At 40.1% G+C, this 15731-nt stretch overlaps 1 protein-coding gene across 13 annotated transcripts in view; it reads left to right on the top strand.

The window, feature by feature from the left end:
• The window catches only part of TPK1 (thiamin pyrophosphokinase 1), a 350382-nt gene that overhangs the window by 77451 nt on the left and 257200 nt on the right, over positions 1-15731 (top strand). For all 13 annotated transcript variants that reach the window (XM_078438252.2, XM_078438261.2, XM_078438281.2 and 10 more), the window contains one exon: positions 3465-3536. In XM_078438252.2, coding sequence (XP_078294378.1) covers positions 3465-3536 — 72 coding nt within the window. The remainder of the gene's footprint in view (positions 1-3464; positions 3537-15731) is intronic.

The raw sequence follows: 15731 nt of genomic DNA, 5'->3' as shown, positions 1-15731 counted from the left end.
GTTGTATTTTCATTTTCGTTTGTTTCCATATATTTTTTAATTTCTTCTCTAATTGCCTGGTTGACCCATTCATTCTTTAGTAGGGTGTTCTTTCACCTCCATGCTTTTGGAGGTTTTCCAGACTTTTTCCTGTGGTTGATTTTAAGCTTTACAGCATTGTGGTCTAAAAGTATGCATGGTATAATTTCAATTCTTGTATACTTATGAAGAGCTGTTTTGTGACCCAGTATGTGATCTATCTTGGAGAATGTTCCATGTGCACTCGAGAAGAAAGTATATTCTGTTGCTTTGGGATGCAGAGTTCTAAATAGATCTGTCAAGTCCATCTGTTCCAATGTATCATTCAGGGCCCTTGTTTCTTAATTGACGGTGTGTCTAGATGATCTATCCATTTCTGTAAGTGGAGTGTTAAAGTCCCCTGCAATGACCACATTCTTATCAATAAGGTTGCTTATGTTTGTGAGTAATTGTTTTATATATTTGGGGGCTCCTGTATTCAGCGCATAGACATTTATAATTGTTAGCTCTTCCTGATGGATAGACCCTGTAATTATTATATAATGCCCTTCTTCATCTCTTGTTACAGCCTTTAATTTAAAGTCTAGTTTGTCTGATATAAGTATGGCTACTCCAGCTTTCTTTTGACTTCCAGTGCCATGATAAATAGTTCTCCATCCCCTCACTCTCAATCTGAAGGTGTTCTCAGGTCTAAAATGAGTCTCTTGTAGACAGCAAATAGATGGGTCTTGTTTTTTTAATCCATTCTGATACCCTATGTCTTTTGGTTGGCGCATTTAGTCCATTTACATTCAGTGTTATTATAGAAAGATACGGTTTAGAGTCATTGTGATGTCCGTAGGTTTCATGCTTGTAGCGATGTCTCTGGTACTTTGTCTCACAGGATCCCCCTTAGGATCTCTTGTAGGGCTGGTTTAGTGGTGACGAATTCCTTCAGTTTTTGTTTGTTTGGGAAGACCTTTATCTCTCCTTCTATTCCGAATGACAGACTTGCTGGATAAAGGATTCTTGGCTGCATATTTTTTTTTCTGTTCATCACATTGAAGATCTCCTGCCATTCCTTTCTGGCCTGCCAAGTTTCAGTGAAATTGTAGTCTTAAAGCTGTGGACCGTCAGCTTCTGTCATCCACTTCTTAGAGCAGTTGTTTGAAAATTGTTCACATTCTGCTCTAATTCCATACTCTCGCTTCGTTTTTGTTCACGTACAAGTAAATCGACCATACTCCACCTCTACCTCTGCATGTTTTCACGTACCTCAATCTCAATAACTATTTTCATCAGTAGGATGGAAGTCTGAGGAGGTCCAGAACCTCACTTCTGCTGCTCGCTGCTTTCGCAGCAGGGCCTGAACGGGAGTGCTTTGTGCTCTCTAAATGCCTGCTAAAAGAATGACTCAATCCTCTCCTTGTTTCCTCTCACATCTCTCTTTAGAATATAAGATTACTTCCGTTTGAAGAACTTGCTCTTGACTTCGCTGCCATTTCCCCCACGCTTCTCACGGTTCACTTTTTATTTTTGTGAGAAGAGGCATCTCTCCTCCCGATTTACTAACTTCTTGTCTCCTCACTGTCTTGAGGCTCTCTCTGTGACTTCTCAGATTTTGCTTTGAGATGTGCCCTCCTCATTGACCTTTGTTGGTTCTTCAGTCTCTGTGACATCTCAGCAGCACGCTGTGTTACTGACAGCACGTTCTTGGAAATCCCCTCTTCACTCTTTTACCTTTCTGACTTTTCTTTCTGCGTTTCCTTTGTTGATGTCCTTCAGCTCTGCGGTGGTGAGCAAAACAGAATAATTTTGCTCTCATCCTTTGTTCTTTTCTCTCTGCTTTCTTTGTAGTATCCTAGGCGCTAGGTTGCTCTTTGACCTTAGGTGTTGTCTCTGTGTGCGTGATTACCAAATAGACACAAATTGCCTTTACTACTCATTTTGTATCCTTTTAAATACTTCCTGTGTGCCTCAACCTAAACTCCTCTGTCAGGTAAACATTATGTCTGAAATTTGGGATGCCAGTGCTAATGCCTTGGGCTCCTGTCATTAGGGCGTCACTTCTGAAACTGTATGGAAGTAACCCTAATGGCAAAGGATAGCAATTTCTGCTGTGTTCTTTTCCTTGTCTGGAATGCTCTTTCCTTTATTCTTTTCAGCTTCCTTTCTCCTTTTAAGATCAAGTTTGGAAACCTGCAGTTCACAAAGATTTCTAGGGTGACACCAGACCTTATTGACTTTCTGGGCTTTGAACTCCCTCCATACTCATTTATCTGTTACCTGGCACTCTTCGTATACTTGTGTCGTATTGTGTTGTAGAATAAATCCTCTTTATTATAAATGTTTTATCTCACAGATACTCTGTAATCTTAGTCCTCTTTGTACTCGCAGTGCCTAGTATATAATCAGCACTTAATAACATGTGCTGTGGATGATGGCTTCCCCTTTGCATTTCCTTATCTTGTTCCACTTCTAATACTGAGATTGCTTAAAAATTAATTTTTCTTATCACCAAACAAACATTTCTCTTTCATAAATGAAATGGAGTGCTTGGACTGAGCCGAATGACAGATTTTCGATAGCCTGATTGCGTTTTGCTTTGCACTATTTTTAGTACATTATAAAGGGCTTGGAATGACTGTTGGAGAAGTAACTTTCCTCTGTCTTTTCAGTGTCTTCATCTTTTGAGTGTCATCTAAAAACATGGAATGAAAGAATCATGATAAGAGCTATGGGATTCTGTGCAGACACACGCGCAATTTTGTATGCGGTGGGGAGAGATGGAGTGGGCGAGAGAATATGAATAAATAAAAATGAACGTGAGGACACACTGCCCAAGCCCATATACCACCTGGCAACTAATGTTGGGAAGATGCCGGACCAGCCCCGCAGAAGAGTAGTTGTGTCAAAGGGGCGGTATCTCATAAGGATGTCATTTTAAGAGCATTCTCCCCCTTACCCCCTGCAAAAAGAAACCTACCCAGTTGTTTTTATGATAAATTGTTTTTATAATCAAGTCCTCAGCAATATAGTAATGTGGTAGACATACTGAATAAAGAAGATCTTGTTAAACTATGGTGTGTTTTAAAAATAAGGTATAAGAAATTAGCTGTGGTTGAAATTTAGCTCTGTGTAGATGGAAAGTCTGGGTTAGTTGGGGCACCTGGGTGGCTCAGTCAGTTAAGCATCCAGCTCCTGGTTTGATCTCAACGTTTGTGAGATTGAGCCCTCCCATTGGCTCTGTACTGACAGTGCAGAGCCTGCTTGGGATTCTGTCTCCCTCTGTCTGCCTCTCCCCTGCTCATTTTCTCTCTCTCTCTCTCTCTCTCTCTCTCTCTCTCCTTCAAAGGAAATAAACATTAAAAAAAAAAAATCTGGATCAGTAGAGGGTAATTCCAGGCTCAAATGAGGGGAACAAAGGACTTCACCTACTTATTTACTTCTTTTTTTTTTTTCCATAGGGAAGTTGAAATACTGCCTTGTGGTTCTGAATCAGCCGGTGGACAAATGTGTTCGTCATCTTTGGAGCAAAGGTAATCTCAATTAGCGTTCACGTTTCTTTACTTTCTTTACTCCTTGTAGGATGAACATGACTATTAAATATTCCAAAATCTGACTGTCATACCAAGAAGTGTAATTCCTAGCAAAGTGATTTAGTTATTGAATTACCAGGAGAATAAATCTTTTCTTAACCAGTTTCCACTTGTGGTTTCTGCGTCATGAATCCCCAAGGACAGAATTACAATGTAGCATCATTATACCGCATTTCTGATCCACCCTGTGGATGTTAATCCTGAGTACTTACTAAGTGTTTGTTGAAGTGTGAATAGTTTTGGCACCAGGGACAACAAAAAGCATCCTCAAGCCTCACTCATCCTAGCATCCAACAATAAGATATCTGCAGGGTAACCAGATTTGCAAAATTAAAAAAAAAAATGTTAACAGGGTATTAGAATCTCTAGGGAATGCTGAAAAATAGAAACAGTAGTTTTACAGAATTCATACTTCCATGAGTTTTCCTGTAAAAAGCAGCCTTTATTAACTTTTTTTTTACACTATTCTTTGCTTTATTTTTTTTTACATTATTCTTTGATTTGTATAGGATTAACCCTAGGCTAGAAAAGATTATTAAATACCATTTGGTGTTTTGAACCTCTGCTCTTCCATGAGATTTGAGGTTTTTTTCCAAAGGGATGCTTCCGCCAAGGTTGCCAATGTAAGTTACAGGCCAAATTAGATAGACAGAACCACATGATTGTTGATATGCTGATGCGTATTCCAGATGACTCTCTCTAGTCGCAGAATTCTGTAGTATTCTCAGCATCCAACTCTCACGTCTTGGAATGCAAACCTATTAGGCCAATAAGCTCACATCTGCGGACAGGGGTCCTTGTAATACTAGAGGGAACAGATCATCGTGGATGATTTTGTGTAAGGAATTGTTCTTCTGTGCTTATCATGAAAATTCTTGATTCCAGATTTAGCTATCTTTATGTGAGCCCACTGAAAATGGCAAACTGTTACTGTACCAACACTGCCCTGAAAGCTGGCAAGTTATCTAACCAGAAGCTTCACTCTCCTCGCACTTCTCACTTGGTTGTCATTAGGTAGTTACTAAGGGGCCATAAAAAAAAGTTTTTTTTTTTTTAATTTTTTGTCACTTCAGTGCCTACTGCTGTGTCTGGCTCATAATTACTTAGTAATTATAACAAATGAAAGTGAATTTGAGGGGTGCCTGATGGCTCAGTTGGTTAAGCATCTGACTCTTGATTTCAGCTCAGGTAATGATCTCACTGTGATTTGTGAGATCCAAACCCACATAGGGCTCTGCACTGACAGTGTGGAGCCTGCTTGGGATTCTCTGTCTTCCTCTCTTTCTGCCCCTCTCCTGCTTATGCTTGCTTGCACGTGCACTCCACTCTCTCTCTTTCAGAATAAATGAACATTAAAAAAAAAGTGTTTTAAATCTTTATTCATTTTTGAGAGAGAGTGTGAGTAGGGGAGAAGCAGAGAGGGAGACACAGAATCCGAAGCAGGCCCCAGGCTCTGAGCTGTCAGCACAGAGCCAGATGTGGACCTGAACCCACGAACCGTGAGATCATGACCTGAGCCAAAGTTGGACGCTCAACCAACTGAGCCACCCAGGTGCCCCATAAATGAACATTTTTTAAAAAATGCTGTGGTTTTGGAGTGATGGTTGGATATTGGTGGGGGGTGGGGGACGGAACTGAAGCTGATGGCCAAGAAAGAATTCTTGAGACACCTTTGGTGGGAAAAGTGGTCTTATTAAAGCATGGGGACAGGACACCGATGGCAGCAAGAGCTGCCCCAGGACTGTAAGGAGTGACTGATAATATACTTGGGAGTTGGGGGAGGTAAAGGCAAGGGGAAGTTTCCAAAAGGATTTTCACATGCTGAAGAAGACTCACAGGGTCCTGGAGGCCTAGCTATCATCAAGCTAAGGTTGTTTTTCCCCTCTAGCAAAGCATTAACAGTAAGACAGTTGGGTGTTCCTGGAGGAATGTTCTACTCTGCCAGCCTGAAGCATTTGTCAGTGAGCTGCAAGTTATAAGGATATTTAATTTTATCTGCCATTTCCTTCTGCCTTTGTTTCCCACATCATTTCCCCTTGAACACTTTTGATCCTTAAATCTTTAAGGTTGCTGAGGGTAGAAGGTCTTCTCATCTGTAACTTCTTCCTGCTAATAGGGGCATAGAGGTGTCCCTACCTATGGGTCAACAATGGTCAGTTGGAGGAATTTATATAGAGGAGTTACAAAGGCAGAGGCAGCCAGTCTAAGGGAGAAAACCTATATGAACCTCCTTGAGTAGAAAGGATCATCTGTCAGCTAGAAGTTATGGCAGTGAAGGAGGCTTGGCACAAGGCAGGGAGACACTGGAAAAGACAATAAAATAAAGTTAATAGTATGAGACAGAGAAGCCTAAATAAAAGACCTTTGGTAGTTAATCAGAATTTTCCTTCAGTCCTTCATTGTCCTTTGAAGAGAAATTTGAGGTCTTCCACAGGTTCACAGGAAGAAGAAGGCGTGTCAGCTGACATACTAGACTCCTACAAGGAAGGTAGCGGTTTAATTCTTGATATATGAGTCCATGAGAAATGTCCTCCTAATTCTACTGTAGTGGGAGTGCTTAACATGGCCCCGTAGGAGCCCTTCCAGGAGTGCATAATGTGGCCCAGTAAGAGCCCTTCCGTTTTGGAGTGAAATCCGTTGCTGTTTTAGGTTTCCAATCCTTTAAATAAACCAGGTCTTCTGGGTTTACATGGGGTGAGTTGCTAGTAACTGTCAGATCAGGCTTAGGGAGGATATGGTTTGCATATTCATTTAGAGATTTATGAATTAACCTGGCCTGACATGAATAATTTAATAGAGCATTCTAGTATCTATTTATTGATAGGTCTGCAGTAAGAAAAGGCTTTTTGGAAGAAGATTGGAAACCTTAGTTCGGAGAGGCATAGCCAAACAAAGACTAATTTGTTTGTAAAACAAGTCTAATTTTAACAAACCTGGCCTAATTATTTACATAAACTTAGCAAGAATAGTGATAGATCATATAGATCTTTTAAAAATGTGCTTTGCTGGAGCTTTTTCGTAAGGAACCTCTAGACTGAACTTTTAGTAAAGCCTGCCCAGGTTAGGAGCCAAGTGCTTGCCGTCAGGCATGCCTAGAGTACCTATAGGTTTGGGTGAATTCCTCTTCTCAAGGTCCCCGAAGTACCCTGAGGTTCCTGCACCTGCCAGGAAGTAACATTCTTTGCTTACCTGGTAAGGCTGCTGGGAGCTATGTAAGCAAGGTATCAGGCCAACAGTTCCAATGGGCTGCATGTTTCATAAATTCAACCTCAGTTTCTTAAAGCTGCCTGGTCATATCTGAGTCTATGCATGTATCTCAGATATGACATTCCAGTCAAAGCCTTGGTAAAATAACCAGTATTTCCAATGGTATCAGAATAGATGCTTATTGAATTATGCAAATAACTGTAGTTGCCATGAAGGAAAGAACACTCAATGAGAGTTTTCTGAATTTCACAGGGGTCAAGTAGAGAGAAAAGTTAAATGCTTCAGTTTGTTCACAGAGGAATACTTTATCCTATTTCTGTATATCATACATATCTTTTTTTTTTTCTAAGGTTTGTTTTTTGAGAGAGAGGGAGAGAGAGAGAGTGAGCACACGTGAGTGAGCAGGGTCGGGGCAAAGAGAGAGGCAGACACAGAATCTGAAACAGGCTCCAGGCTCTGAGGTTTCAGCACAGAGCGTGACGCGGAGCTCGAGCCCACGAACCGTGAGACCATGATGTGAGCCAAAGTTGGACACTCAACCTACTGAGCCACCCGGGCACCCCTGTATATTATGGCTATCTTAAGAGAAAGCTTCCTTAATCTGGAAGAGCAAACATTAGAGAACCAGCAATATTTCAAACAAGAGTCACAAAAACTATAATGACAAAAAGACTCAAAAATGGACACAGTTAAAAAATCTGATGAGCGATTACAACATAGCTGGTAAGAAGTCCAGTTATTTCTGTAACACATATCACTTCAGTCATAGAATATCACATGATGGCGTCATACTAAAATATATTAAAACTTTAAGAATTGCATATAATCTCCAGAATAGTTACAGTATTTACCCAAATGTAACCTAAGACTATTATTTGTGCTTTCACAGTAACTTAACATACTAAATAAAAAGGCCTACTTGGTCAAAAAGACTTGACTTACAGTTTAAATCTTGGGAAGTTTGTTAAAAACCTCAGGACGTTATAATGCACAAAGCAAGTATACCATCAGACCCAGATATCCTTAGTTTCTTTGCAGTAAGTACAAAACACAAACCAACATGCCGTAATCAATACTTTAGTATTTTATCTCGTTTGGAAAAGACCTAGATGTCCAGTGGACTCAATTCCAATTTGTCATCCAAGCAAAACTTTAAAGTTTCAGGTTACCAAAAACTTTGAAATCTTAACAATTACCCATGAAAAATTGTGAGACAGAATTAACCATCATTTTAAGTCACCTTTTTGCTAACAAATTGCAAAAGAGAAAACAGCTTATTTGACCTTCAGTAAATGTAGGTAGCATAAAAAGTTTAATATATTTAATGCTGGTAACTCTTTTTAATTAAACCAACAAACTTAAATTAGTTTAAATACTAAATTATGTTCCACTTGGGTCCACTTCAAAGACAATTAATTTGTTCCCCATGGTCAGTTTTTCCCTGGGACACTGGTGGGGAAATCTGGACAGTCTAAATAGGGTGCTCTTTGCTCCTGACATCGAGGGTGGGAGAAGTAGCCAGTGGTGCCCGAGGCACTGAGGATGGTGTAGAAGCCGGTTATACAGGAGGAGAAACGGGGAGGGGGAGGCCAAAGAGGTGAGGTGCCACCAGAAGTCACAGGAAGAGTATTCCTGGTTCTAAACCTTGTCAGCTCGGACAGATGAGCAGACGCCACTTTTTGCCCGACCGAAGTGGAGTTAGGCCGTCCATGTCAGGCAAGAGAAGACAGGGAACTTGCCTGAAACGAAGGGAGTTTCAGCAGATGCCTCGGAATATTCCTTCACGTCCCTGTCCTGAGATAGACTAACCACAATGGACTCCATTTACCATAGCCATTAACCTGGGAAATAAATGTGGGAAAGGCCCCCACATGTATTAGGAAGGAGGAACAGTGAGGGATAGTGTCCCCTTCGTTAGGGATGGCTTGTGTTTCTTCCAGCAACCTGGCTTCTATTAGGAGGAGGCTATTTAAATTATCATCCAGAATGTCAGGAAGGAGTTTATCAGCCAGGTCCTGCAGGAGACTATTAGGTCTGCATGCTGATTTAGAGCTATGAAGGCCTGGACCCAGGGTACCTCCGTCTCATTTGCCCTGTTTCCTGCAAAAGATCTAATTGAGATCCTAGGAGGCCATGCAATGTTATATAGATCAGTCCCTTCTCAAATGTTGCCATCTGACTTGTTTCCAGTGGATTAAAGAGACATGCTAAAGGAGAGTCCTTGGGAACTAAAGACAGAGGTCCATTACCAAGGAAATCCACCCTCCCCCCCCCCCACCCCCTACTCCCAGGTTGTGTCCCACATGTAGGATATGTCAGAGGTTTCTGGTGTCAAAGCAAGCTAAGGTGTCCCTTGAACAAAATTACCTGCCGTAAAGGTTACCGCCTGCCATAAAGGTCCCCACACTTCCCCACTGCATTCTAGACTACAGTGGGTTCCAGTGTGTGGACTCCGTTTGCCTTGCTGAGAAGGCCATGCATAAAGGCCAAGCTGTACGTTGGCCTGCCTTGCTGAGAAGACCATGAAGAACCTGCTGTTTTTAACCCATGGAAAACAGTGAAAAGTTTTACAAGATGAAATTACCCAATTCTGTAACTTAAATAGTCAGTAGAGGACAATGACGAAAAACAGTAAAGATAGAAACCCATTATGTAAATGACATTCCAACACATGTAACCCTTAAAACTCATTTCCTGGGAAAGGGCCTCCGGTTGGGTTTTAATTCATTCGGGTACTGGTTTCGACTGGCTCTGAACAGAGGTCTCCTGGCCAGAAGCAGCTAAACCAGAGATGTGGAGGGGATCACGTTGGGCCAATGAGGAGGAAACCTCCCACGGGAGTCTTAAGATTAACAGCTGTCCTGATGACTTAGCTAGCTGTCCTGGGCCCAAGATGGACCACCTTGTATAAGAACAGAAATGAAGAGAAAGCATTTAAGTCTGGGTCTTCTTACCATCCCAAGCATGGCAATAACTTCCAGCCGAAAGGCAGGCTTTCTCCTCCCTGTGGAGTAGCCACTGACTAGAGGATTGCATTCTGAGCAATAGATGTGAAAGTGTTCCAGTAAGACAATACTCCTTGAAAAGCCCCTCAAATGAAAATAAAAGGAGAGGAGATGTACTCCCCGAGGCTCAGAGTCCAGATGAGAAGGCTCAGCCCCATGTTAGGCGCCAAAATGTTGTGGTTTTGGAGTGATGGTGAGGTGCTGTGGGGGTGGGGTGGGGCATCCAGAAAGAATTCTTGAGACATCTTTGATACAAAAAGGTGGTTTTATTAAAGCACAGGGACAGGACCTGTCGGCAGGTAGAGCTGCCCCAGGACTATGAGGAGTGACTGATTATATACTTGGAAGTCAGGCAAAGTAAAGAAAAGGAAGTTCCCAAAAGGATTTTCATATGCTGAAGAAGACTCAGGATCCTGGAGGCCTAGCTATCATCAAGCTAAGGTTGTTTTTCCCTCTAGCAGAGCATTAACAGTAAGACAGTAGGGAGTTCCTGGAGGAACATTATACTCTGCCTGCCTCAAGCATTTGTCAATGGGCTGCAGGTTTTAAGGAAGTTTAATTTTATCTGCCACTAACGTCAGCCTTTGTTTCCCACATCAAATTTGATTTGAAAAAGTCTCTTGTCTGACATAGACAAAGGATTTATTTGATTTGCATGAAAATTGAACACTAGGTCAGTTTGTATACATGGAGAAAACTAATGGTGTCTAAGTGTGACATGGCCTGAAATGGTTAGGTAAGTCTCCTTCCCAAAATACCTTTTCTTCAGGTTATTGAAATGTACTTTCTTATATACTTCAGGATAATTCTTAGCTCTCTGGAGCCATTAACCATTGTAAAAAGCAGCTCTGTTAATAAGTACTGAGGAAAGGTAGAGTAAGGTTTTTGTGGTTCTCATAGTAGAAGCTGTGATTTTTTTTTTTGTTTGTAGTATCCTGTTTGGTATTGTTATTTTTCCAATAAAAAGTAAAAAAAAAAAAAAAAAAAAAAAGAGAAACTTTGAGCTTGAGTCTGAGTTGATGATCTTAACAAAAGTGAGAGGCCTAGAAAAAAGTATAGGGTAGCCTTGAGGGCCTCGATGGAACAGTGGTGTGGCTTGGGATTTCAGCAAATAAGGGCCAGAGGCAGCTTTGTCTGGTGGTCTTTGTGCTGTGTGTGCAACACTTTCTAGAACCTTCCTTCTGTGGATGTGAAGATTTGTGAAGAACGGAAATGAAGAGGTGAAATCAAGACTGTTATATCAACCCACAGACAAATTTGGAGGCTGCTGCACAGTATAAGTCTCTTATATAAAATTGGTAATTTAACTTTAATCTATGCTAAGGATTTAGGATGAGCAGGTATTTCCTGAGATTCCTTTAAAGGGAAAGACTATTTTGAAGGCTTATTTATTAGTTTTCCCCTGCAATGTTTATGTGACAGGTTATGCAATTAACATTAAATGACTAAAGAAGAGCTTCAAGGGAATTTAAAAGTGGAGGTTTTTAAATGTATTTTCTTTTTAATACTTCATGAAGTTTCAGTGATTTTCTTGGTTACAGGTCTGGGTCATTTTTATTTCTACTTGTCCCAGCGTTTTATATACCCAGTTTGATCTGGGGATAGAAACTAAGTATATAGATAGGTAGGTGGATAAAAAGGCAGATAGAAATGTAGTTAGTATCTAACTTTTCTGTTAACTATCAGAGGTTATTGGCATTTGTGAATGGATATTGTCCTCAGATTTCTTAACCTTTTTTTTTTTTTTTTTTTGAGTCAGGCTTTCTCTTCCAGTAATTGTCTTTCTCATCCTGAAATATGTGTTAAATGAACAAAAATAAGGATGTCTGTGTTTGAAGGATTCTGCTTATTTCTTGTTGTGTAGATCAGTTATTCTCCACTTGAGGTCACCATGCTAACCAGGATCTTTAAAGGTATTTGGAAAGATCTGAGTTACATAAAATTAAAAAAAACAAATGAAGAAATAAAAAATCTAACAGACATTCACTTACCTGAGATGAGGTGATAGACCATAGATCAGGTTTTTAGGAGTTTGACTTCTTAAAGAATATCTTCATTAAAAAAATTTTTTTTAATGTTTATTTTTTTTGAGAGAGAGAGAGAGAGAGAGTGAGCGGGGGGAGGAGCAGAGAGCACAATGGAGACAGAATTTGAAGCAGGATCTGGGCTCTGAGCTGTCAGCACAGAGCCCGACGTGGGGCTTGAACCAACGAAGCTAGAGATCTGAGGTCAGACGTTTAACCCACTGAGCCACCCAGACGCCCCAAAAATATCTTCATTTTTAATGTGAGTTCACAGCTTTTCTCTATTTTCCATTTGACCCATAGAACATGTGACCATGTTAATTATATTATGAGTAGACTATCAGATTACATTGATGCCAGCGTGATTTGTTTTCTCCTGTAAAAGGAGTTAGTTTTCTTCACTTGATTTCTTTCTTTTTCATTTCTCTGGCAACAAAGCTTCAGATCATGCCAGAGTACGGGGGTATGGGCCCTGTACTCCAGCTCATTTTTGATGAGGCTTTAAGTCCTACATCATTTGACAAATCAGGCAGGTCTTTTAGGTTGAAAGACCCGTTACTGCCCATGCAGTATACATGAGTCAAAATAGAACAAGGTCTTTGGTGTTATAAAAACATCCATGTTTTCCCTTCTGGTTCATTTGTAACTGCTTGTTGAGGATATTTACAGACAGAAGCACAGAGGCATGAACACTTCCTCATGAAGGCAGGTCTGAGGCTCTGGGAGCCACAAGTCCTTAGGATGATCTTGCTCATCCTTGTTTCTTAAGTAGCTGAAATTATTGTAGTATGTGATTAAATGTACTTGGTCATGTCTGTATGCCTTTTGCTTTCTTTTTTAAACAAAAATACCTTACACTTATAAATGCTTATAAAGCAGTTTTTAATAGAATCCTGACGTGCTCCATGAATTAAACTGATCTTGTGCTAGTGATTAGTATGCCATCAGATTAAAGTTTAGATGATGTAGAAATCTGCTATAAGGCAACTTCAATAATAGTTTTGTTGTATCAACCTTTTGCTTTATAAATTGTGCACTCCAGAATTCTCTAAGCTTGTTTTTAACCTGGTTATTTGCGGGGAAGGTCAACCAAAGTTAACAAATTTATATTGTGTAGTTTTCTTGTTTTCCTTTTCTATTCACTGGGACCTCTACCTCATTATGGTGTTCAATATGACACCTTCAAATAAATGAAATTCAGTAAAAGCCACTTTTAGGTGTAGATTGGTTGAATTGATTGGTTTACTTTATATGCTTGGTATCAACCCGCGTTTTAATCCCACTGTATCTGTTTGAGTACTTTATCCCTGTTAGATTTCCAGGGAAACATGGTTTTTGACAATCACCTTGAAATTTTGAAATCACCTTAACGCTATTCCTACAGCTCACTCTGAAGGTTAGTCCTGGTCCATTTTATTTATTTATTTATTTATTTATTTATTTATTAACATTTATTCAGTTTTGAGAGACAAAGAGACAGAACATGAGTGGGGGAGGGGCAGAGAGAGAGGGAGACACAGAATATTAAGCAGGCTCCAGGTTCTGAGCTGTCAGCCCAGAGCCCGATGTGGGGCTCGAACTCATGGACTGTGAGATCATGACCTGAGCTGAAGTCGGGTGCTTAACCAACTGAGCCATTAAGGGGCCCCAATCATTTTTTTAGAGTATGTTTCTGGGGTGCCTGCGTGGCTCAGCCGGTTAAGCGTCCCGACTCTTGGTTTTGGCTCAGGTCGTGATCTCATGAATTTGAGCCCAACGATGGACTCTGTGCTGGAGCCTGCTTGGGACTCTCTCTCTGTTCCTCCTCCACTCGTGGGCATGGGCGTGCACGTGCGCGCGCTCTCTCTCTCTTAAGCATTAAAAAAAAAAAGAGTGTGTTTCTACATACACTATGGTTTTTTCTCTGGCCTCCTCTCCCAGAGCTATTAATGACTGATTTAATTAAAAATGATTTTTTTTTGTTTTGCACAACATAGATTTTTTATGTGTATTGCAAACTCCCTCTCATTCTTTAAGATCCGACACCAGTGCTGTCTCTTGTGAAGGAGGGCTCCCTTAGCTCTCCCACTTATCAGAATCTTCTTTATAGTATTTGTATTGTTTTCCTATTACTCATAAATGTCCCCTTATCCCTCTTGGAGGATAAGCTCCTTGAAAATGGATATAAAGTGCTTTTCAGATGGTGTTTCCTCTTCTCTCCTGTGAGACTAGCCTGGGGGGTAGCGATTATAGGTCATGCTGGTAGTTGCTTCTTTTCTAGATCCTGGGAATCCTCTTCCCCTAATGTGAACTCCTTAGCAGGAGCATGCATGTGGCCTCTCTTTTGCTCTTCTCTGATTCTCAGAGAATCAGAGGCTGATCCTCAGCCTCCGTTGAGTCCCTTTTTACTTATGCTAAACTTGGGCCCTGTCCCTCATTTCTTCCCCCCTCTGCTCTGTGACTCCCAGATGCTTATTTGGTATGTCCTTGTACAACCATTTAGAAATGATTTTTTTCACTAATCTCTCATTCTTTTCACATAGCTCATGTGCCAATGTATTCCTTTTTTGCATCTATGATTTTATGTGTTTGATGGTTGGGGTGCTAATACATATGTCATTGGAATATATCCTCTTTGTTCATTAAGGTATTATGGGTAAGGTACATCTTTTGTTGTATAGAAGGATATAAAATCATGCAGTTAAGCAGTACTCCTATCTTTTGACAATCTCTCAAGAAATTTATCATATGTTTTCATTGTAATACTCATAAAGTTCCTTTCTTTAAAATAATTTTCTTGTGAGAACTGTAAATTAATTTTATTTTTGTGAATTATAAATGTTTTTCTCTAGATATCTTTTTAATTTTAATTTAATTTTATTTAAATTTCATTTAAAGAAGTTTAGTTATTTTGAGACAGAGAGAGAGTGGGGAGGGGCAAAAAGAGATTGTGTGTGTGTGTGAGAGAGAGAGAGAGAGAGAGAGAGAGAGAGAGAGAATCCCAATCAGGCTCCTCACTGTCAGCATGGAGTCAGATGCAGGGCTTGAACTCATCAGCCTATGAGATCAGGACCTGAGTTGAAAACAAGATTGGGACATTTAACCAACTGAGCCACACGGGTGTCCTGTTCTCTAGATTTCCATCTTTAACTATAGAAATAGGTGTGCATTATAAAAATTTTAAACATCAGTTTATAATGAAAAATCAGTCCCTAGTGACTATTTACCATTCTCTTTTTTGCTTTTTTCATGCTTGTAATTTTTGCTTTTTAATTATCCCCTATGAAACGATTTTTGAATGTATTTTTAATATCAGGGTAATGGATGAAATATTACTACTACATAGGAAAATCCTCCTGAAATGGTGAGTGCCAGGCCATGTGACTGTGTGCTTCATGGCAGTAGGCATTTTCACTGCCTGTTTTACTTCATTCTGTAGGCCATTTAGTTCTGTTTCCTAACAAGTACTGTCAGTTTTTCATGTGACCAGAAAATGGATTCCAAGTTAGTATGGGATATATGTATATGTATATGTATATGTATATGTATATGTATATGTATATGTATATGTATATATGTGTATATATATGCACACACACGTTTATATGTATTTACATGTGTGTACATGTATGTATACATATGTACGATTATTTACATTTGTTCCATGTTTAATTTATACATGAATTTGCATGCACATGCATACACACACACACACACACACACACACACACACACACACACACACACACAGTGTTTTTGCTTGATGCTAAGCCTCAGCGTAAGTGAGCCTGATGTGTGGTCCGTGAGAGGAGTACGTGAACATTGTGGATAGTTATCCTTGCTCAGGAGGCTAAGCAGCACTAACTACCCACGGGAAACTAAGTAGAAGGGAAAAAAGTCTCAAAATGTTCTAGTTTTAC

This window comes from Panthera onca, chromosome A2, assembly GCF_046562875.1.
Source record: "Panthera onca isolate mPanOnc1 chromosome A2, mPanOnc1 haplotype 2, whole genome shotgun sequence".
Taxonomy (NCBI): Eukaryota; Metazoa; Chordata; class Mammalia; order Carnivora; family Felidae; genus Panthera; species Panthera onca.
Note: the sequence above shows the minus strand (reverse complement) of the source record. Positions and strands in the feature narration are given on the sequence as shown.